Below are 24517 nucleotides of genomic sequence, written 5' to 3'. Positions count from 1 at the left end.
TTGAAATCTTTGTTTGCTTAGCATCTTACATGTTATAATAATTACTCTCGTACTTGGAAACCATATTATTCTTTCTAACATTTGAAATTGAAGGGTGTGGCCAAAAAAGAAAAAGCCTTAGTTACAATTACAGTGAGCTTTAAGTCGTTATAAAGGCAGGTGGTGTTGAAAATCCCTCGGTGGGTCTAGGCCTAATGTCCCTGGTGAGCTACTACTAAAAAATTCTTTTTATGGGTCTAAGCTAGATGACTTTTATGGTAACAGAGAATCATTGAGAGAGAAAAAAAAGAGAGAGAAAATCACTTTCTCTTTTACTTAATTAAATTATCTCACAAACTGATGGAATTTGGGAAGAAAAAAAATAAATAGGAACTTGAAAAAAAAATTAATCATTAATATTTAAAAATATTACTAATTTTATTTTCTTTTCCATTTTTTACGTGTATCCAAACAAGAGAAACTACATTTCTCTTCGATTTTCTCTCTCGTTTTCCATGGGCATTGAAACAAGAGAAAATAAAGCTCTCTTATTTTCTTTTACTTTCTCTTTCTCTTTCTCTTTCTCTTCTATTCCTTTTCTTTTCTCTCCAGTTTTTGTGTTCCAAACACAGCCTAAGTATATATGTTCATTTATTGTAGGAAAATTTATAATTTTTATATTCAACAATGATAAATCCATATTTTGTATATTATAAATATTATATTTATGATTCCTATTCTTTGAGACAAAAAAATTACCCCTATTTCCAACCTAAGAAAAAATCGATAATGTCAAATTAATAAACTTCTCGGTTCTCTTAACTAAATATTGCTCTACTCTAACACTTATTATATAAAATGGATAATAATTTAAAAAAAAAACCCTTTTACATTTTGAATTCTACCCAAGTTATCTCTCTCTTTTACTATATTTAAAAATAGAGATTTGTCAGATCATGAGTTGTCAACACTGGGAAAATTGATTTTATCTAAAAAATTACCAAATATCTTATTTATTTTCTCTCTCCATATACACATGCAATTGTATTCAACTAAATTATATAAAATTTAAATCACTTATCGATAATTTTTTTTTTACAAAAAAATAAATAATTTTAGAAGAGAGTCAGGATAATAAAAGCCAATTTACAAATAATTTATGTTAAAAACTTTAGAAAATCGTCTAAGTTACCAATCTTTGCCAATTGAGTTAAAATTTTTGTGGCTTGATTAGGGTTAAAATATATTTTTTATCACCCATTAGATCCTAATTCATTTTTTTTTTCAATTTGGTCAAACTAAGAAACCCTAGGTTGCTTAAATTTTTTGTTTATTTGTCACTTTTTACAAGAGAGTAACAAAATTAAAGCCAAAGAGACAACTTCCCCGGTTCTTTCTACTTCTTGGACTTGTGATCGACTCCTATTTGCCCTTTCTGCGTTCATTCCTTCCACGAGCTGGCGGAATTTTTTTTAAAAAAACTAATTTTCTTCAAATTTTGTAGATGTGATCAAACGGCTGTCTCGCCGCCTCTCCTCCGTCCTGACGGCGTCAATTTCCCGCCGTTTAATAAATTTTCTCTTAAAATTCCAAAACCTTACTTCTCCGTTTCTTCTCTCCCGCCGTTTACACCAAAAAACCGGACCATAGGCGCCAGCTAGATCTCTATCTCGTGCTTCAACACGACCGCGTTTTGTGGGATTGAATGATCAAGTGGAGCTCCATTCGAAGGCGGGATCCTCATTCGTTTTTTCATTTTTGGCTTTGATGGGTTTTCGGGGTTTAATTCTCTCTGAGTCTATTGGGTCTTGCTTCCTATCATGGATCTGACTGGCCCTGCTGGGATCTTTCAAGTGGGGCTGACTCGTTAACTATGAGAACGACACAGAATCTCGATCAGGTTGGCGTTCGTTTTGCTTGGGATTTTGTTGTTTTTTTTTTTTTTCTTTTTTCGATGCTCAAGTAAGAGTTCCAGATTTGAAGGTGTTGGTTGCGACTTTAGTTGTGAGTTATTGAGAAGTATAGATGGTTATCGCGATTTCATTGCCGTGTTTGATTGAGTTTCTCTTTGTCAGTTTCATGCGTGACTTGGTTCAAACTTACAGTGTTGCTAGTCGTATATTGGACTGGTTGTCGGTTGTGGTGGCATTCGTTCGTGTTTAGCTTCATGCCGGATTACGATTTTGATATTTCTTTACGTAGATTATATCTTATGGAGCTGCTGCTTGTGTTTTTAGTTTGTGTATGTTGGATTGCACCCGCTATCAATGTGATCATTGTTATTCTCTTTCGAAAATAATTTTATTGATTAGTTGCTGGCTTGAGCCGTTCCTAGGACTGTTTGGGAGCTGTTGATTGTTTTGTCAATTAGCCATAGGGCTGCCGTTGCTCTTGAATCTTAGAGGAAGGCAAAGGAATAGGTTTATGCTGATTGCATAACAAGTAGGCTTGAACCTAATCTCTGTTCGTTGTTCTTCCTTGACTGGAGCCTTGGAAACATTACATAAGGTATGAACACGAAAGTCATTTGTTTGAGTTGCTTCAGTAGATGGAGATATCTCACCATCATTTGCTCCTTGCATATCATCCAGTTGATTAAAAGCAGAAAACAGAGAACTGCCGCGTCAAAAACAAGTTAATATATTGAGGCAATTTATTTCTCTCACACCTGATCTAACCGGAAGTGAATTATGTAGTTTAATTATCATTTCTTTCTCAACCACCTCCCGAAATTACAATTTTCTGTTCTTGGAGCTGGTTTCTCATGTTTTTAATTTATTATCACCATGTTGTAACTCATCCATGGACACTTAAAACAACTCAGGATACTAGATTGCTAGCCCAAATTTGATTTCAAACATATCAACCTCTACAGAAGCTTAATGTAAAATTCTAAAGGTGATGAACGTTGGGAACTTTTATGGTGTGAGACTTGGGAACTTGTTTTTTTTTTAATTTTTTTTAAAGGAATGAGGACAATTTCATCAAAAAGAGGAAAAAAACAAGAAAGAGGTTTATAGAACCCAGCTTCAAGATACAGATTTGCACAAAATTGAAAGAAAATACATCAAAGAACATTAAAGGGAGATGAATTTCATCTTGAAGGCAAACATTTTGAATCACCAAAGAGTCAGCCATGGAATTGGCACTGCTTGCATTTGAACCCATTGAATCTTAGCATTCCAACATAATTCATCTATTTCACTGTAAATGTGAAGAAATTGCCATGGAGGGGCTCCCTCCTAGAGAACCAGGAAGTAGCCAGGAACTAGACATGGCATCTTCACAGCATTTTGTGGTGAAAGCTTGGCAGTTGCAGGCTGCCATGAAGTTTCATCTATCTTTCGAGCAGTCAAGTAACTCTTAGAGTAAGTTTCTTCAAGACTTGATCCATATATCATTATCCTTGAATAATTGAATTTGTTTTCTTTTGGAGACACTGAATTTTGCTTGAAGCAAGTGTGATTTGACTTTGGCTGAATTGAGATATCTTAGCTAACATCTAGTTAGAATAACAAGAATTGGCTGCTTGTAAGAATGCATATTGCTTTGACTTTATTGAACCAAAATAGAGCTAAAAACTCTGCACACTCTATTTGTGCGTTTGTATTTGTATCCTTCAAACTCATAAATCTTCTTAGCCACATGAAGACATGATATTTGTTACAATAAGTTTACCCTTTTGAGAATGAACTCTGTGTAACACAAATTGTGTGAATTAGCACTTAATATTTGACTAGAAGGCACCAATAAATTTTCTTATTAACTGTTTCCAAAAAAAAAGGAAAAGTCTTTCTGACTAGGGGTTGGTTGTTTGGCTCAATGACTGCATAGGGGTGCGTAAATGTGAGGTCTTATGTTCAAGTCTCATGGGGGTATGGGGTACTGGAAGCATATGTTAATCGGGTGTCTTGAATCCGATTACCCTGACCCGACCCGGTTCGGATCCGCGTCGGAACCCGATTAAGAAGTTAAATCGGGAGCTCTGATTTGAGGTTTTGAGGAGGAGAGGTCGAGAGGAAGATGTTTTCGGGGGATTCTTTGCGCAGAGAAAGAGGGGTTCGTAGAAGGAGAAATCGGTCTCGATTTTGTATGCTTGAAGCCGCAAAGCTTCACCCCTTTCCGATTAGTGGATTCTCGTTTCCTCTCGTGGAGTAGGCTGTCGCTGAACCACGTAAGATCGTTGCCTTTTGTGCTGTTTGGGTTGATTTACTGTTTCCGCACCTATTTCTGTTTTCTCTCTTTGATTATATGCTTCGTAGTTGATATTCTCGTGATTATATGCTCGGATTAGTGTCTTCGTTATAACAAGTGGTATCAGAGCGAGGTTTTCCGACGACGGCGCCAGATTTCCGTTTGTCCCTCTCTGTTTCCGCTGACGGGAAGAGAACTCTCTGTCCTGAGCTTCCATTTGGTGGTTTTTTCTGGAAGTGCCGAAAGGAGAAGAGAATTTTTTTTTTTTTTTGGGCACTGTTCGTGGTGTCTGTCAATGCCGAGGGGGAAGAAATTTTTTTTTTTTTGGGCATTGTTCGGTATGGGATTCTGGAAGTGACAAGAGAGAAGAAATTCTGTTTATGAGAGAGGTCAGAGAGAAGATTTAAGCATCTGAGCATTTTTTTTGTGACCGAGGGTATTTTGGTAATTATGACTGCGAAATATACATTAGAGAAATTTGATGGGCATATGAGTTTCAGTTTGTGGCGCGTGAAGACACGTGCCTTTTTAGTACAACTAGGATTCCACAGAGCATTGAATGGAAATGATAAGTTTCCAGCTACGATGTCAGAAGAAGCCAAGGAGGATCTTGACATCAAAGCTCTCAGTTCCATTCAGTTGTGTTTGGCCGGTGAGTTTTTGCGGGAAGTTGCAGATGAGATGACAGCAACTGGTTTGTGGCTGAAGTTGGAGAGTATTTATATGACTAAATCTCTCTCAAACAGGCTGTATTTGAAGCAACGCCTTTACACTCTTCGGATGAAGGAAGGTACATCTATCAAAGAACATCTTAATGAGTTCAATAAGATTGTTATGGATTTGAGAAATATAGATGTTACCATTGAAGATGAGGATCAAACACTGATTGTGTTGTGCTCTTTACCCCCATCCTATGAGCACTTCGTTACGACTATGCTCCATGGGCAGGATCCCATTTCTATGGAGGATGTAAAGGCATCTTTATACTCTAACAAGTTGAGGAAGAAGGTGTCTACCAGTGGGAGCAAGGAGCAAGGAGCAAGGAGCAAGCAGATGGTCTGTTTGTTCGAGGGTGAACGAAGGAGAAGGATTTTGGAGGCAGTGGACGTTCTAGGCCGAAGTCAAAGGAGAAATGGGGCAATTGCTATTATTGTCATCAACCAGGTCATTTTGTAAAAGATTGTCCAAAACTCAAAGAGAGGGAGAAAAGAGAAGAAAAGGGAGAGGTTGCTGGGGTTGCTGAAGATCATTCTGATGGTTCAGAATATGTTCTCACAGTTGAGTGCTGCACACTCACAGGATGAGTGGATACTTGATTCGGGCCGCTCCTACCACATGTGTCCTATCAAGGATTTTTTCTGTGACATATCAGTCGATAGATGGTGGTACAGTTTTGATGGGGATTTTTTGCTTTGTAAAACTGTTTGGAATTGGAACGGCTCAGATCAAGATGTATGGCGGTATAGTGAGAATTTTGTAAGAAGTTCGGCATGTACTAGTTTTGTTTTTCTCTTGGTTCTCTTGTTTCCCTTGGCTGCAGATATACAGCTGAAGGTGGAGTTTTTTGGAGGTCTGTATGGGTACACTGATTGTGATGAAAGGGAAAAAGGTTGGTAACCTTTTATGTGCTTCAGGGCAGTACAGTCATAGGTACTGCAGTAGGTTCCTTATCTTCAAATTCAGTTTTTTGACACGACTCGTCAGTGGAATATTCGGTTAGGGCATATCAGTGAGCAGGTAGAGTTTGAGGTGATGAGTACGACTACGCCGACATGGTCACTTACGCATTACCTGTGGCAGAGACCGTTCAGTTTCCAGAGCCCTCTAACTACCGTGAAGCTGTCACGGGTAGTGATGCTGCTCAATTCAGACTTTCAGGTTCTACACTCAAGTTCAAGCACGGTTTGAACTTTCGTTTGGTGTTCGCAGTACCTGAGGAGGATGCCCTAAGGGGCAAGGTGGAGATGGCTACAGACAGATTCAGTTTATCAGAGAGGAGTAATCGAATTCAAGCCAAGGTGGAGATTTGTTAATCGGGTGTCTTGAATCCGATTACCCTGACCCGACCCGGTTCGGATCCGCTTCGGGACCCGATTAAGAAGTTAAATCGGGAGCTCTGATTTGGGGTTTTGAGGAGGAGAGGTCGAGAGGAAGAGGTTTTTGGGGGATTCTTTGCGCAGAGAAAGAGGGGTTCGTCGAGGGAGAAATCGGTCTCGATTTTGTATGCTTGAAGCCGCAAAGCTTCATCCCTTTCCGATTAGTGGATTCTCGTTTCCTCCCGTGGAGTAGGCTGTCGCCGAACCACGTAAGATCATTGCCTTTTGTGCTGTTTGGGTTGATTTACTGTTTCCGCACCTATTTCTATTTTCTCTCTTTGATTATATGCTTCGTAGTTGATATTCTCGTGATTATATGCTCGGATTAGTGTCTTCGTTAGAACATCATATATGTGTAATCAATATTCAAGAAAGGAAAACTAAAAGTGTCTTACTTAATATACTCTCACTAACTTGAAATTTATAAGAACTGGGTTTCTTTGTTCTCTGATTGTAGACTTTCATTTAAAATGTTTGCTCTGACTTTTATTTACATGGTGTACTCCTAATATTATAAGGAACTAGTCTTTTTAAATTTGAATTGAAAAGACAAAAATATGTTCTACTTGATGGGCGGTTGTGTTGTTTGTTGAAGAAAGAATTCATCTGCTATGTAATTCTATAAATTGATTTTTTATATTTTATTTTGGGGAGATGGGGGGGAGGAGGGGGGGGGGGGGGGTGAATGTTGATTACAAATGCGATTCTCCGTGCCTCTCAAATCCTCTCTAGTTTTGAAGACGGCCTCGAACAAATCGCAACAATCTTTGCACTTGCCAATTTTTTTCAAAAAAAAAAAAAAAAACCTAATGAGACTTGGACCAAGTCTAGAAACTTCTCTACTAGACCATTCAACCAAAGGCTCAATCCAGTGAAAGTGCTTGTGTGATCAGGGTTATTATTTGTGAATAAGTATATCCACGAACTTTTACTGAGCTTTTCCACTCTTTGCATGATGTATATATATTAACAGAGAAATTTTACAAAGGAAGATGGAGCAAATCCCTAACAACTAGAGATTGCAGGGCTGCTCCCTGCTTGGCAAGCACATCTACTGTTGAATTTGCAGACCTCGGAGTGTGAGACCAAATACATGAGAAGAGTGAGGCAATTTCTAGAATTATCCCGAAAAATGTCCCAATGGAACCACGGGGGAGAGGATGCACAATCACACCAACCAATAACCACTTTCAAGTTCCCTTCAATGTGGAGCAGGCCACCATAGTTGTCTCTGAAAACGCGAAGCCCATTGAGGAGGTTGTGGAGCTTAGCCGACGTTAACTCAGAAATGCCTAATGGGCCAGCATACGAGAAACATTGATTGCCAAAGGGATCCGTGATAACTCTCCCAAAGCCACCAATCCTGGGATTACCGAGAGAAGAACTATCAAAATTCAACTTTAGAAAACCAGGTTCTGGAGGAGTCCATTCCTGCATGACTTGGACCTTGGTTCCAATCCGCATCTTTGCCATGTTACTCCAATTATCTCGGATAGAGGAACCCACAAAGGAGAAAAATGGCTTTTTAGTAAGAAGCCAAACAGAGATTTGGCCCGACACACGATCAACAACTCTTATCGCGGATTCACATTTAGCATCAAAACGCATGCGGTTGCGTTCATTCCAAAGCCCTCACGGAATCAAACCAGCACAGACAAAGATCATTTGCTTTCCAAGACCAGGAAGGGGAGTACCAATGAGCTACTTGTTGAAAGAGATCAAATCTGCCGACATACAGAATTGTAGCCCCGTCTTGCATAGAATAGAAGTCCACACATTCCACGAGGAAAACCACTGTAGCAGGATGTGACTGGTGGTTTTGACCTCTGCGTTACAGAGAGGGCAAAGGGGGTCGATAGATGGGTGGCCTCTTCATTTAAGCACATTTGCTGTGAGAATCTTTCTTTAGAAAGCGCTCCACATGACTTTTTTTTTTTTTATCTTTGGCGGTGCACAGAGACACCATACAAAGTATATCTCATGCTCCTTTGATTTAAATGCCAGCCATTGATGTATCTGTATGCAGAAGACACAGAGAAGATACCGCTTTTGTTAGGTCACCAAATGAGCTTGTTTGCCATCGAAGGTCTTATTTTGACAGAGTTCAAAGAATCCATCAATCAGCTTGCCTCAAAAGCCTCTGTGTCGGAAAGACCCTTCTGGGGTGCAGGCTCAAAACCATCCCACTCTTTGCATAATTACCAGACTTTTCACTATTTTATTTCACAAACTGAACCTACATTTTACTAGGGGATGGAAAGTTAGGGGGAGTGTGCTGCAAAAATTTAGCCTTTTTTCTGCTTCCTCACATCTCTCCTGATTTGGTAGTTCAATTCTCGAATAGGATTATATTAAAAAATGGGTGAGTTTTGTGGAAGACTGCAATTACAACAACTGTCTGGACCTTAATGGAAGGAAAGCAATTATAGAACATGTGAGGATTTGAATTAAACTGCAGGAGGGGTTCTTAGGAATCATGACAGTGTGATTTAATTGGTTTACTCGGGGCCTATTGGAAGAAGTGATGTCGTTAGAGATGCAATTAGTGCACTTTTGCACGGTGTCAGATTCTATGTTCAGTAATGTACGATTACTTTATTAATTGAGGGCGATTCTTCCACTGTATCTCTAGATGTTTAGGCTTTTTGCCCCCTGTTTGGCAACATAGGTGTTTGAAGATAAGGCCCAAACCCACATGACCAAGGAAGACCCACATATCCAAGTGTATTAGAAGATGGGTCCAAGCCTATAAGACTAAGGAAGACCCATGCATCCAAGAGATATAGAAGACGGGCTCAAGGCCCACAGATCAAAGAGAAGGCCTATAGGCCCACATATAATGCTGGCGGGATGGTAAATAAAGGATCATCTCATAGAGATGGCATTGATGTAATTAGATTAAAGTTCCAGGGTTAAAACCCTAAACCCTAAACTCTAAGTTGAGGGGTATTATTGTAATACAGTAGTTTCATTAATCTATAAATAGAGCTTCAGGGAGAGGGTTAGGACATCAAGTCCATAACCTCTTTTTCCTCCAGTTTTCTCCCAATGGGTTTCTCTCCCTTTTCTCCATGAACTAAATTCATGGAGTCCTGAAAATCAACAATAGGCATTGTTATGATGAAGGTATTCATTTATTACATGACATTGATGTTACTTGGAAACATGTATTCAGATGCGCTAATCACCTTATTGATGGTTTAGCAAACTCTGGGGTATCTTTTTTTTTTTTTGATAAATAAAAAAAGATACCCCAGATTTTGCTAAACCATCAATAAGGTGATTAGCACATCTGAATACATGTTTCCAAGTAACATCAAAATCTGGGGTATCTAGGCCTTGAATGTTGGGGATTCAACTCCCTGTGGGGCTTGCTACTTTTGTAATTTGCCTATGTCAGCTAAATATATGCCATTTAAAAAAAAAACTCTGTAGGAGAGTGCTGGTGCATTTTTTGTGAACTCGAGCGAATTTCATATCATTTATTCATTTATTAATAATATAATATATTAATACTCTTTTTTTTTTGAGGGGTGGTGGTGTATATAACATATTATACTCATTTCTTGGGTTAGGAAGTAACCAACATTTAATCATGAATGTGGCTGCTTTTATGGATTCTAGGTCTGGTACAATTCAACAATGGAAGCCTTCTCCTGAGAGGTGGCTGAAGTTGAAGGTTGGTGGTAGTTTTTGGAGGAAATCCAGGCCCAGTGAGGGGTAGGTGTCCTCCCTGCCCTTTCAGGGCAGCTTATTTGGGTCTAGTTTGTCCTGCTTTGGTGTTGTAATTCTAGTAGAAGCAGAACTTCGTGGTTTCCTCCTACCATAGAAGGGGATTCCTGGGTGGTCTTTGGCTGGTTTTCAACAAAGTGGCCCCACTTTGGAGATTTTTGTCAGTATATGACGAGATCATGCTTTGTCCCCAAACAAAAACTGATGTGGTCATGGCTATTTTGTTTGCATCTCCTGTTAGAATGGGATGACTGGTGCATTCCCAACTATTGTGGTGGATGACTCTTTGTCTGCTCTTGTTTCTAACATTCGGTTTGGAGTTTTTTGTTTTTTTGTTTTGTGTGTGTGTGTGTGTGCTTGCTAACTTTGTTCAAATATATGTTTTTAATCTTATTTAATATCTTTTTGTAATTCTTCTCTCAATGAAGTTCACATCATTCTTTAAAAAAAAGAAAATGATTTTCTTGTGTTTGTTGATGTCCGTCCTTCTATGCCTTTGCTGGCTTGGGCTGACTTTTTTTGGATTAATAAGATCTTCACTCACATTAAAAAAAAAAAAAAGATCTTCACTCTTCAAAATTAAAAGACTTGTTTCTACTTCAAAATAAAATAAAATTAAAAGACTTATTTCTCTTAATGACTTTCGGTTCAATTGGATTTTGCTAGTTGGCAAAATCATGTCATTTTATGTTGAAAAACCATGAAATACACTTCTGAACACGGAATATAGTTCTTCTACTGTATTTTTTGAGATAACACCATCTTTTTCTCATGTTATGCAGGAAATCAGTATGAGTTCAATACCCAATATGGAGTCTGATGCAAGTGAGGAGAATCATGTTGAGGAGCACTATGCAGAATTTAGTGGAGCACAGAGGGAATCAAAGCTGGAGTTATTTGGTTTTGACTCTCTTGTCAATAAGTTGGGTTTAAAGAAGTATGCAATTGAATCGTTTTAAGTAACTCTGCTATATATAACTTGTATTTGTTTTATTGTTATTTTTGCTTTCAATATTTGTAAGGTCTGTTATTTATTTTTACTTTTCTTTCTTACCCCTTGAATCTTTAAAATTTTCCTGTCCTGACTGAACAAATGTTTTCTACTTTTCTTGGATATGATGTATTATAATTGTCATAACTAATTACCTGCATTTGAACCATTTCTGTAATTGCAGTATGATTGGAGAGCAGGTCCCTACTCATTCAGGTACTAGGGATGGTGAAGATGTTTCAATCACTCTAGGACAACCTAAGGTGCATTATCTTCTGAGCTTCTTTGTGGCTAACTTGCTTTTATTTGATTTCAATGTTGCTGTATCATGCTGGTTGAAATTTTTTGTGACATTGAGGTTTTCTAGCAATAAAATTAGGACTATGTTTTACGGCATAGTTTTTCTATCAGTAAAAATATAGTGCACATGTCAAAGGATTTACAAAGATACAGTGACATGTCAAAGGATTCTCACTATGAGCATTTGTTGATACCCTACGAAGCACTGCAGTCAGACGGTAGCCATATTGCAAAAAGCAATGACAGTAGTGTATTTGAGCAGCACAATGTGGTGTTTCTGTTTGTGTGTTACGTAACTTTTGACAGATAGTGTGCTGGATTTCTTGAAACATATAATCTTACTTTGTCTATGAGAATTTGAAAAATTCTTTAATAGAAACCTGTATTGGATCTTCTTCAAAGATGGATGTTGGACAATATAAGCAGGTTTCAACAATATATACTTGTGAGCAATTATATAGGATGTTTCTTTTTATGAGATATTTTGGAGACTTAAGAAGTGGTGCATCCACTCAAGCCTGGCAGAGTAGGTTATGGTGGTCTACCTGAGAGGGGTTAAGGCATGGCTAGGCTTTACCTCTGAAAAGTAATTGAGAAATAGTAAAGCCGCAGATGTAATTAAGTGTGCTGATTTGGTCCCAGGAAGGTTTTCTGAATACGGTGTAAGTTAGTACTTCAGAAGGCATCATATATGCTTGGAGTCATCAGCGTGCATATTCCTTCATTTTTCCTTTCTTTCTAATGAATTTGAGTTGTTTCTGCAGCCAAATGATTTTAAGCTTGGGACAATGATGGGTGTATTCGTTCCTTGCTTACAGAATATTTTGGGAATTATCTATTATATTCGATTTTCTTGGTAATTATCTTTTACATTCTGAACTATTGAAACTATTGTTATTCAATCTTCTTGTTTTGCAGTGCTTTTATATGATTTGCTGATAGTTTGTGCTGTCCCTAATTATAGGATAGTTGGTATGGCAGGCATTGGTGAGTCACTTTTGTTGGTTGCCTTTTGTGGAGCATGCACCTTTTTAACCGGAATATCATTGAGTGCAATTGCTACTAATGGTGCTATGAAGGTACACTAGCTGTGTTACTTGTCTGTGGCTTTGTGTGAAAACAGTCCCTCGAGTGATCCTGTTTTATGCTTTGCTTGTGCCCTCAGGGTGGTGGACCATATTATCTCATTGGTCGAGCCTTGGGTCCAGAGGTCGGTATAAGCATTGGGTTGTGCTTCTTTCTCGGAAATGCTGTGGCTGGTTCTATGTAAGTGTATACCAATTGTCTGTGAATTATCAAAACAACTGAGCTACAACTTGTTTTTAGCACTTTGAAGTGGGAAATGAGTTTGAGCTGAATCTTTGTTTAAATAGATTTCTGTCTGAAGAGAAAAAAAGTGGTTTAACCCATTTGCATTATCTGCTCACTAGGGAATGGCCAAAACCGTAAGGATTGAGCAAAAGGTCACAGGAAAACTGGGTGCTTACATAAATCACTAGCAATTATGCTACTGCCTATACTGTTTCAAGAGTATTACTGAAGTTGGGCTAGTTCTCCCCAAACAGATTGGCTATAGTTAGAAAACCTTTTCTTAGCTTAGGATTTTTTTGAGCTCAACTAATACGAGACTATTCTCACCTTCAGACAACCAGCCTAAGATGTAGAGCAAATGTATGACTACAAAATTGTGGAATTGGCTTTTACCCTTCAATCCCACACCCAAGTCTCAATAGACAATTTGTTCTAAGACAGGGTCTAACGTACACTTGAGGCCCTTGGGAGCATACACAGGTTACTTGACAAAAATAGGTGGGTTTAGATAAGCTCTAATATCATGTTGGATGTGAGTCAGTTCCTCCCAAAATGACTAGTCAAAGTTGAGATGCCTCTTCCTAACTGACGGACACAAAATCCTTTCAAGCCCAAATAAATGTGGACTATTCTGTCATAACAACTTATCTCACTCTCAGATAACTAGCATGAAATAGGGATCACATGCGCTACCACGTTATAGTGGAATTTTTTCCAGCACAAGTATAAACGGATTGCAGTATTTAATATTTCTAATTGTCAATCATAAGAGATGCAATAAATTTTATTGTGAAAGAACTTAATATCAAATGAGAGTCTTAAACTACAAGATGATTTTATTTTTTAAAAATATTTACAATATAATTAAAAGGCTTTCAAAGAGGAATATAACTGAAGAAAAAAGCCAAAAAAGGATATTATTAAAGAAAAAAAGCCAAAAAATGGATATCATTAAAGAAAAGAAGCCAAAAAATGGATATCATTAAAGAGAAGAAGAAGCAAAATTACAAGACATAACAAAAACTGCCAGAGAGGGGCTAACAAAAAGCCTGCACACTCATCAGCTCACAGAAAACACTGAAGTAAAATCAGAATGAAAATACAAACCAAAGCCAGCAGAGAAACTAATAACAGCAATGCCAGCTGAAAAATATAGTTACAACTAAAAAGAAATCACTGTGGGATGTTAATGGGATAAGTGTCACTCTCAACAAAACGTGGAAGAGACGCACTTATCCAAGTCAGTAAATTTTGTTTTCTCTGTACAATATTGTATTGTTATTATGCATAATGTTGACTTATCCAACTGATCGTTTTATGGCTAGTAAGTTTTAGGACAAAAAGATATTTGTTCTTGTTTGTATTTTTTCTATTTTTCCTTTAGGATTTTTTTTTTTTGTCATGGGATTATTTACAGTGCTGAGAGAAGATTTTAGGGCCCTCGTATGCATGGATGGGCACTAACATGATGAAGTCAGTGTTTTTGTCTTTATTCTGCTTGGGGAGTTAGTCACATCTTTGATGAAATATTGAGATTGCTTTGTGAATTTCGTTACTTGGTCGCTTGTTGTAAGATCAACTAATGGATTACTTATGCCCTTGCTAAAGAGGGGGCTAATTGCCATCTTTTTTTGCAGGCCCTTCCTAGCTTTGTATCTTTGCTTTTGTTTTAATAAAATTTGTCAACATTCCATTTAAGAAACAAGTTCTCAACATTCAAAAAATTTAAGGTCTTTCTTGAGTGAAACTAATTGAATTATAAATTACAGAACCACATCTAACCAGGCAGTGGTACAACCAGACCAGAACAAGAACCACGAGAATCTGTAATTTTGGCACAATCTGGTTTGCAAAATTTTGAACATTTTGGCATCTTTTACCAGCCTGACATTGTTTAATTAAGTTAATGTTCGATATAAAACATTTTAAAATTCTTGCATTATTAAAAAAAATATTGATTGTAAAAGTCAGTTAAAAAAGTGGCTATAGAATCACCTATCATATTTCTTTGTCATAAAGTAGTTTTGCTATGATTGGTGCCCCTGAATGGTTTCTATGGCTGTCATGGAATAGGATAAGACATGAGAATGTAAGGTGTGTTGCATCTGAAAATGTGCGTATGAAATGTAAAATTAAGAAATAAAATAAAGTTTTGGGGAACTTTTATGAAATGTTTAGAGGAAACTCTTTAAATGTTTTGATACAAAAAGAAAAATTCAGAAAATTAATATGAATTAATATGTTGAAAAACTAGTACAAGGGCTTTTTGGTTATTTCACCTTACCCTCACTCTCATATCTTGATGTAATCTTGTTCCTTATGTTGAATTATATCTATAGTCCAAGTTTCATGTATATAGGACATGTAGAATGGGAGATATAAGAAGATTAAGGTTTCACTTAAGTGAGGGGTATTATTGTAATTTTATGAATTCCACTTAAATAAATAGGTTGGAGGTTGTACACGATCCCCAACACAGCTCACTTTTCAGAGTTTTCTCCTCCGACTTCTCTCTTTTTCTCATTCTCTCTCCATCTTTTTCTCTCTCCTTACTTTTTCCTGGTATTAGAGCAGTAGATCACTTTTGGGAAGGCCTTTGGTCAACCTTTATCATCCCTTAAAGCCGATGTTCACATAAAAGAAGGATCTCCTCAATTTTTTCGACTATTGGTTGGTAAAAATCCAATTTTCCTTCTTTTTTCTCTGCCATAACCCTAGGGTTACTGGTTCTACTGTTCCTAGGATAGTTCTATGTGATTTAAATTGCCTTCTTTGTGATTTAAATTGCCTGAAAAGGGTTTTTTATGCTCGTCTTGTGATGTTTGCCAACTCCCTCTTTACCTGGGCTGACGTCATTCCTTGCCTATGCTGGTATCAGATTTGTGTTTCTATACAAGCATTATGACTGATTCTAGTGAAGTATATACACCATCGAAGAAGTTTTAGGTTCTGATGGGAAAAGTGCTCGGACTCCCTCTTTTACATGGGCTGACATCATTCCTTGCCTATGCTGAAATCAGCCCTAATTGTTGACTATTTGGGTTATTTGATCTGGAATTTGAAGTCTATGTTATAACTTGTGAATTTTGAAGTGTGCACATCACAATAACTGCCCCAACCCTAATTCCGTGTGGTGGGGCCTACCTAGGCTGGTCATACATAAACTTTTGGAAGGTACAATTGATCAGATTTGTGTTTCTATACAAGCATTATGACTGATTCTAGTGAAGTATATACTCCATCGAAAGAAGTTTCAGGTTCTTATGGGAAGGACATTATTACTATTACATCTGAAAAATTGTATGGTGACAATTATCTCAATTGGGCTAAATCAGTTAGGATGTATTTAAAAGGCAGAAAAAAGCTGAAATTTATTATGGATGATCCTCCCATTCCCCTTGATGATGATTGGGAAACAGAAGACAACCTAGTTATGACTTGGATTGTTAACAATATAGATTCTTTTGTAGCACTATTTCAAAAAAAAAAAAACAATATAGATTCTTCTCTTAGGAACCAGGTTATGAATTTTGAGACCGCCATAGCTATGTGGTTATCTCTAGAAGCTTTATGCTCAAGAAAACAATCTTTCAAGGGTATATGCATTATATACTGATTTCTTTGGTTGAAAAGAGGAAACAGGACAGTGACAGAGTACTATAGTTCTTTTTTGGGTATTTGGCAAGAGATTAATGTTTATCTTTCATCTACTATGGATGAGCGGGAACTCAGGAAACAACAAAATCAGCTTTTAGTAGCAAAATTCCTTGATGGTTTGGGTGCTGAATTTGATGGAATCAAGGCGCAGGTCTTCACCTTTGATGAAATACCTAACCTCTCTACTACCTTTAATAGGGTAATGAGATCTGAAAAGACAATTGTGCCAAAGGCAGGAAAAAATGCAAAAATGGGTGAAGCCACGACTCTTAATACATCAGTTGCTGTATCATTGATTTGTCCAGGGGTTGTAGAGGTGGAGGTAGAGACAATTCAGGTCGAGGATGAGGCCATGGGGATGGACGTACTGATCATTATTCTGATAGATGTTGGATAAATTTTGGAAAGCCTGCATGAGCAAATTTTACTATACATGATGGTACTGCACTTGTACCTAATGTTACATCACCTGTCACATTGGAGCCACAAATGAAATGCAGTAACTAATTTGGCAACAACAACAAATGGCTCAGCGTATGACACAACTCTCCATTACTTCCCCCTCTACATCCTTGACTCATACTTCTCCCACAAGTTGTCTGCATTCACTGTGTGTCATTCTCTGTCTTGGGTCCTTGATTCAGGAGCTACTAAACACATGTTAGGTATGTCCTCGTTATTTCTTGACTTAAATGAGCCCTTGCTCATTAAACATGTTAATCTTGTTGATGAGTCAGTTTCACCAGTACAAGGAGTGAGAAATGTTACTCCTGCTTTTTTCCTATCACCTTAGTTTGCATTACTTTTTTCCAAATTTCCTTTAAATTTATTGTTCGTCAGTAACTTGCAAAGTCTATGAACTGTTATTTAACCTTCTATCCTATTCACTGTGTTTTTCAGGATCTTGTGACGAGGAAGACGATTGGTTCCGCTCATGAGAGAGGAGCATTGTATTATTTGGACAACTACATACTAGATAATACTTTACATGCGCTACACACAGCCGATTCACCTGTATAGTGGCATCTCAGACTAGGTCATCCATCAACTGTAAGGGGGGGTTAGCCCAAAATGAAGTGAGATGAATTACTCCCGCATTACTTAGTTCATTAGATTATGGGGTTAGTGTGCAATGAATTACACTTCAAGTGAATCACGTCAATTCATTCGCTCAGGCAAAAAACGGGGAATTTGGATCCAGACCTGTTTTGCGAATCAAACACTTGAAGAATGGGACGCGTTGCTCCCCCCCCCTGTCGGCCTTCCTAACTCTCCTTTCCCTCTCGACCTCCGTCGCAAAGCACGGGAGGCCGAGCCTCCTGACTTCTCTTCTCTCTTGACCTCCCTCTCGGCGTACCGTCGCCGTTGCCCGCTGGCCCGTTGTAGTCTCCCGTCGTTGAGGAAGTCGATGGTTTAATTTTTCCTAAGTTAGAAAAAGTTAAACAGTCTTCATAAAAATAATAATTCATATATTTTTATTTATAATATAATTATTTTTATTTATTTAATATATTTATTTTATAATTACTATATTAAATTAGTAATTTAATAGTCATAATTAAAATATTGTTAAAATAAATATTTGATAAATTGTTTTGGTTTAATTATCCCATTGCTATAATTAATTAAACCAATGATTTTAAATTTTGTGACAATATATTATTAATTAATAATACATAAAATATATATTATGGTTGATAAATATATATATTTATTTATTATATTAATTTTTTATTATTGTATTAAATTAGTGGTTTTTAATGTTAAAACATATCTTATGTTATTAAAAAATAATTTATTTATTTATTATATTCGCTTATGTTATTTGTATTTTTAATAATTTATTCTAGTCACATGTAATTATTGTATTAATTTATAATAAACTATAATCATTAAGTAATATAATATAGTTTTTCATTAATTAGGATATTAATATATTCTAATACTACACGTTAAATCACTTATAAGTGTAGTAACCATGTTTATTTTGGTTAATTATCTGTTAAGATATATGTTCTATTTAAGTATATTATAAAATGTTACTCTTTTTCTTATTTATATCATACTTTTCATTTGAGGGCACTAACACTGGAATCTGTTTTCCAATGCACTTGAACTCGTCTACACTAACACCCAAGGATGAGTTGAAGTTGAATCAATTCATTTAAGATGAATTGAATTCTTCACTTCATTTCAAGTTCATTGTGGATAACCCCCCCTAAAGCTGATTCAAGTAATTCTAGAATTTCCTTCCAACATTTCTTTTTAGTGCAAGTCGTGTCAACTGGGCAAGCATCACCGGAGTTCCTTTCCAATTTCATTTCATCAAAGAAGTAAATTATTTGAGCTTGTTCACTCAAATGTCTGTGGTCCTTGTCAGTCTACGAGAAGGGTACAAATATTTGAGGGCACAAAAATATTCGTAGACTCTCCTCACACTGGGTCATGACTTTGCATCATCCCCTGATCCTGAGGTAAGTGACCTACGCCTTCCTATTGCTCTCCGGAAGGGTGTCAGGAAAGGTATTCACCATCCTCTATCTCATTTTATTTCTTTTAATTCATTATCTAACAGTTATTGTAAGTTTGCTTTGTCTATCTCCACTTGTACCGTTCCTTCTTCAGTGTGGGATGCTCTTTTGTCTCCTTATTGGAAGAAAGCCATGGATGTTGAGATGGAAGCATCAGTTGGTAGAGGTACTTGAGAGTTATGCGACTTACCTGCAGTGGTTGATTGTTGATGGGTGTATACAATAAAATACAATGCAAATGGGTCCATTGAACGATATAAGGCATGTCTCGTTGCCAAAGGATACACCCAGACTTTTGGAGTAGATACATTTGAGATTTTTTCTCCTATTGCCCGCCTGTCCTTTGTTCGAATACCGGTCTCTGTTGCAATAACTCAAGGCTGGACACTGTCCCAATAAGATATCAAAAATGCTTTCTTGTATGGTGATCTTGAAGAGGAGGTGTACATATAACAACCTCTGTGGTATGTTGCTCAGGAAAAGACGCATAAGGTATATAGACTCAAGAAAGCTCTTAATGGCTTCAAATAGAGTTCACGGGCATGGTTTGAAAAATTTAGCCAAGTGGTTATATCAATGGATTTTTTCAGAAGTCACTGTGATCATTCTTTGTTTTTTATGAAGAGATCGTCTTGGATTATTATCTGACTGGTATATGTAGATGATATCATCTTATCAGGGAGTGAGAAATCAGGCATTGAAGAAGTCAAATCACACTTGGCAACTCATTTTCAGACTAAGGACTTGGGTCAACTAAAATATTTTTTGGACATCGAAGTTACAAGAAGCAAAGAGGGAACTGCTTTTTCAGAGGAACTATGTAATTGATATGCATCAAGAGTATGCTCTTTTGGGAGCTAAACCAGTTGATACACCTATGGAGGTAGGACATGATCTCCATGATGACCAGATTCCAGAATTGAAAGATAAAATAATGTATCAGAGATTAGTGGGCAAGCTCATTTATGCTACAGTTACTAGACCAGATATCTCATTTGCAATTAGTTCATGAAGCATCTGCGTAAGATTCACCTAAAGGGGCTGCACAGAGAATCTAAAGATATTTGAAAGGAGCACCGAGCAAAAGGTCTTCTCTTTAGACCCAATGATCACTTGAGGATTGATGCTTTTTCTGATGTTGATTATGCAGGCTCCAAACTTGACAGAAAATCATCCATTGGGTACTGTGTATTTCTAGTGCAGAAGTGGAATATAGAGCGATGACCACACTGTAAGTGAATTAATGTGGGTAAGATCTAATGCCCAGGAGTTAAGCTTTTATCAGAAGGAACCTATGACTATGTACTATGATAACTAGACTGCAATCTTCATTGCTAGTAATCCGGTGTTTCACGAGAGAACGAAGCAACATAGAGGTTAACTGTCATTTCATTCGAGATGCGGTGATGAAGAAGGAGGTGACAACCCCATATGTTCGGTGTGGTGATCAAATTGGTGACATTTTCAATAAAGCACTGGGGAAACATGAATTTCTGAACTTTTGTAACTAGCTGGGTCTCTTTGACATATACACTCCAACTTGGGGGGAGTCTTGAAAATCTAGTACAAGGGCATTTTGGTCCTTTCACCTTACATTCATTCTCATATCTTGACCTAATCCTGTTCCCTTTGTTGAATTATGTCTATAGTCCAAAGTTTCATGTACATAGGATATGTAGAATGAGAGATATAAGAAGATTAGGGTTTCACTTAACTAAGGGGCATGATTGTAATTTTATGAAATAAATAGGTTGAGGATCGTGCCCGACCTCCAACACAGCTCACTTTTCAGAGCTTTCTCCTCCAACTCCTCTTTGTCTCTTATTCTCTCTCGTTACTTTTTTCAAAGTAACTATAGGAGCCTAAATTAAAATATCAAATGACGTAAAAACCAAACTTAGCAACTTTTAATTAACACAATGCATCCACTGCTATTATTATTATATGTGAAGTTCAGCTTTCACTCTGTAAATACTTCTCCAAAAAAAAAAAAACTTGTTTCTGGTACTGGTGCAATTTTCTGAAATCTTGTTTTCTAAGAGTAAATGTCTTAGTTTTAAATTTTTATGCATTTTCCAGGAGACATCCTTCTCCTGCATTTTCAGAAACTTGTCAGAAATTTCTTTCATTGTTTCCATCTAAATTTATGTCTATATTAGAAAACTTCTTACAAGGAAACATGTTTCCTGCACTAATGATATGGACTGTTGAGCTGGCACTTAAAGTGGGTTTTAAGATAGTCAGTTCTTGCTTGCTGACTTGCAATCTCCATTGTAGTCGATTAGTAAGGAATATGTGGCTCAATTTATTTATATGCATTTGGTGCTGCTTATTATTTCAGGTATGTATTGGGAGCTGTTGAAACCTTTTTAGATGCTGTACCTGCTGCTGGTATTTTTAAAGGTTAGCCTGAAATGTTTCCATGTATTTGACTATAGCCTCATACTTTCAGCCTGTGTTCTTTCTGTTTTGTTGCTAAAATTTGCTGTTATTTTTCAATGCAGCGACGTCTACGAGTGTTAATTCCACTTTAATACCCGGAGGAGTTAAAGAAACAATACACACACCAAATTTACATGACCTGCAAATTTATGGGGTCGTCATCACCATCCTTTTATGTTTTATTGTATTTGGTGGTGTGAAAATTATAAACCGTGTTGCACCTGCTTTTCTTGTAGCTGTCCTGTTTTCACTTGTCTGCATATTTATAGGGATTTTTGTGGCACCAAGGCATAATGCTCCATGTAAGTTTCAGTCTAGCAGGAAAGGATTTTGCTAATAGCAGTGATTACTATCTATGTGTTTAACTTATTTATGCCCATTTGGTGAGACGTATTTTTTTCGGTACAGCTGGAATCACTGGGTTAAGCTTGAAAACATTCAGAGATAATTGGAGCTCTGATTACCAAACTACCAATAATGCTGGGGTCCCAGATCCTGAAGGATCCATTTACTGGAATTTTAAGTAAGCTGCTTGCTGCTTCTGCTTCAGCTTCATGTTCCATGCTCTACTCCTCTAATGCTAGTCCTTGTAATGGTTTGCTAACTGTTAGGTCTTTCACTTCTCTCAGTGCATTGGTAGGTCTTTTCTTTCCAGCTGTTACGGGAATTATGGCGGGTTCTAATCGCTCAGCATCGCTCAGAGATACACAGCGATCCATACCAATTGGAACATTGGCTGCAACCCTCACAACCACTGCTATGTATCTTATTTCTGTATTATTATTTGGGGCTCTTGCCACTCGAGAGGAGCTTTTGACAGACAGGTACTAATTGCAATTCATTGTGGAAATTTTGTTGATTTGCTATTTAGTCGTAAACTCTTTTATTTGAGACAAATCCTCTGTTGGTGAAAACTCTAACGTGTAATGCAGGCTTCTTACTGCATCTGTAGCTTGGCCTGTTCCAGCTATTATTTACATTGGAATCATTCTCTCCACTCTAGGTGCAGCACTTCAGAGTCTAACGGGTGCACCACGCCTGCTAGCTGCTATTGCAAATGACGATATTCTTCCTATTCTAAAATATTTCAAGGCTGCAGATGGAGGAGAACCGCACCTTGCGACTCTGTTTACGGTCTTCATCTGTATTGTGTGTGTCGTGATTGGAAATCTTGATTTGATAACACCAACCATAACAATGTTCTTTCTTTTGTGTTATGCTGGAGTTAACCTGTCTTGTTTCCTTCTGGATCTTCTTGATGCTCCTAGCTGGCGTCCACGGTGGAAGTTTCATCACTGGAGCCTTTCACTTCTTGGGGCATCTCTCTGTATTGGTATGGTAATCCAATCTACTCATGGTTGTTTCTGCTAGAGTTTATGTTAATTGCCAATATTATGTACCTCTTATTTGATCTGCCTCTTCTCTTTGCCACAGTGATCATGTTTCTGATCTCATGGTTGTTCACCGTGGTGTCTCTGGCTCTAGTGAGCCTTATCTATTATTATGTATGCTTAAAAGGCAAGGCTGGCGATTGGGGTGATGGTTTTAAGAGTGCATATTTTCAATTGGCACTTCGGAGCTTAAGGTCACTTGGAGGTATTAATCATTTTCTGACATTTATTTTTCAGTCAAAAGGGTATTAGTTACTTCATTTTGTTTGAATATATTTTAATCTCATGGGATGAAGGTCATGTGGCATCTGAGTATAATAGGAATATTTCCGCTGTTAGCATTGTCATATGTGTTTGGCCCTAAAATGTGTAGCACTAAAAAATAGAACAGAAGAATTCAATCGAGAAAGACAAGTTGTCCTCTTTCCTGGGTTTTGATCACTAGTTGTAGAATGGAGCAATGACTTCGCTCTTTTTTTCAGCTGACCAGGTCCATCCCAAAAATTGGTATCCGATTCCCTTAATACTCTGCCGGCCATGGGGGAAGCTCCCTGAAAATGTCCCCTGTCACCCCAAACTTGCCGACTTTGCCAACTGCATGAAGAAGAAAGGCCGAGGAATGTCCATCTTTGTCTCCACACTTGATGGTGACTACTATGAGTGTGCTGAAGATGCCAAAGCAGTCTGCAAGCAACTTAGCACCTATATAGAGTACAAGCGCTGTGAAGGTGTTGCGGAGATTGTTGTAGCCCCTTCTATGTCCGAGGGTTTCCGAGGCATTGTCCAGACTATGGGCCTTGGCAATCTCAAACCGAACATTGTTGTCATGCGCTACCCTGAAATTTGGCGCCGTGAGAACCTGACCGAAATCCCTTCCACCTTTGTCAGCATAATTAACGATTGCATTGTGGCCAACAAGGCTGTTGTGATTGTCAAAGGTCTTGATGAATGGCCTAATGAATACCAAAGGCAGTTTGGGACCATTGATCTTTACTGGATTGTAAGGGATGGTGGCCTCATGCTTCTTCTTTCCCAGCTATTGCTCACTAAGGAGAGCTTTGAGAGCTGCAAGATCCAGGTGTTTTGCATAGCTGAGGAGGATGCTGAGGCTGAGGAGCTTAAGGCATCTGTGAAACAGTTCTTGTATGATCTCCGCATGCAAGCAGAGGTTATAGTTGTGACTATCAAATCATGGGAGGCCCATGTTGAAGGTGGGGTCCAGCAGGATAATTCATTGAAGGCATTTACTGGGGCACAGAGGCGGATAGCATCGTATTTGGCTGAGATGAAAGAGAAGGCTGTGAAGGAAGGCAAACCCTTGATGGCTGACGGGAAGCAAGTGGTGGTCAATGAGCAACAGGTAGATAAATTCCTTTATACGACTCTTAAGCTGAACTCAACCATACTTAGATATTCAAGGATGGCGGCAGTGGTGCTAGTGAGCCTGCCTGCACCTCCAATTAATCATCCTGCATATTTCTATATGGAGTACATGGATCTCTTGGTCGAGAATATTCCAAGGATGTTGATGGTTAGGGGTTATCAAAGAGATGTTTATACACTTTTCACGTAATTGTGAGAGTTTTACACATGTCATTTCATCCATGTATTTTACTTTTCACAATTTTTTGGCTGACAAAACAAAATATTCTTTATATAGGTTTTTTGTTATTGTGATGTTTTGGAACTCAGAGCTTTTAATTTCATTCTTTTTCTCATCCGTTGGCAGTCTCTTTTCTTTTTTTAATGTACTTTTTATTTATTATTACATACTAGATTCATCAGGTTTGTGTAAGATCACTCTTTATTTTAGACCGGTCTTTTGATCCTTTTGTTTTTTTGTCACACTTGTATTTAAATTTTTGCGGCTCCTACTAGAGATGCTGCTCTGGG

General features: G+C 37.7%; 1 protein-coding gene and 1 non-coding gene across 4 annotated transcripts; both read left to right on the top strand.

The window, feature by feature from the left end:
• The first annotated feature begins 1611 nt into the window (after positions 1–1611).
• On the top strand, positions 1612–24313 carry LOC137962275 (cation-chloride cotransporter 1). 3 transcript variants are annotated; one of them, XM_068809050.1, is made up of 13 exons: positions 1612–1879; positions 10784–10938; positions 11177–11255; positions 12057–12148; positions 12257–12371; positions 12458–12558; positions 21133–21194; positions 21296–21535; positions 21642–21756; positions 21863–22057; positions 22166–22566; positions 22668–22829; positions 23107–24313. In XM_068809050.1, exons 1-13 carry the CDS (start codon positions 1853–1855, stop codon positions 24195–24197), a joined length of 2835 nt encoding a protein of 944 aa, XP_068665151.1. In that variant the 5' UTR covers positions 1612–1852; the 3' UTR covers positions 24198–24313. The 3 variants fall into 3 exon arrangements, with proteins under 3 accessions (XP_068665151.1, XP_068665152.1, XP_068665153.1); XM_068809051.1 differs by lacking the exons at positions 1612–1879; positions 10784–10938; positions 11177–11255 and having other exon boundaries at positions 12061–12148; positions 12274–12371; XM_068809052.1 differs by lacking the exons at positions 1612–1879; positions 10784–10938; positions 11177–11255; ... (1 more) ...; positions 12257–12371; positions 12458–12558 and adding an exon at positions 19715–20022.
• On the top strand, positions 6932–7034 carry LOC137964387 (small nucleolar RNA snoR86). The gene has a single exon (XR_011115583.1). It is a non-coding gene; the product is annotated as a small nucleolar RNA snoR86 (small nucleolar RNA).
• Positions 24314–24517: the final 204 nt, after the last annotated feature.

This window comes from Aristolochia californica, unplaced genomic scaffold (assembly GCF_029961685.1).
Source record: "Aristolochia californica isolate CCGP_79_NKW_82.1479 unplaced genomic scaffold, dmAriCali1.0.hap1 SCAF_4, whole genome shotgun sequence".
NCBI classification, from domain to species: domain Eukaryota; kingdom Viridiplantae; phylum Streptophyta; class Magnoliopsida; order Piperales; family Aristolochiaceae; genus Aristolochia; species Aristolochia californica.
This window is presented reverse-complemented; position numbering and strand designations above follow the sequence as displayed.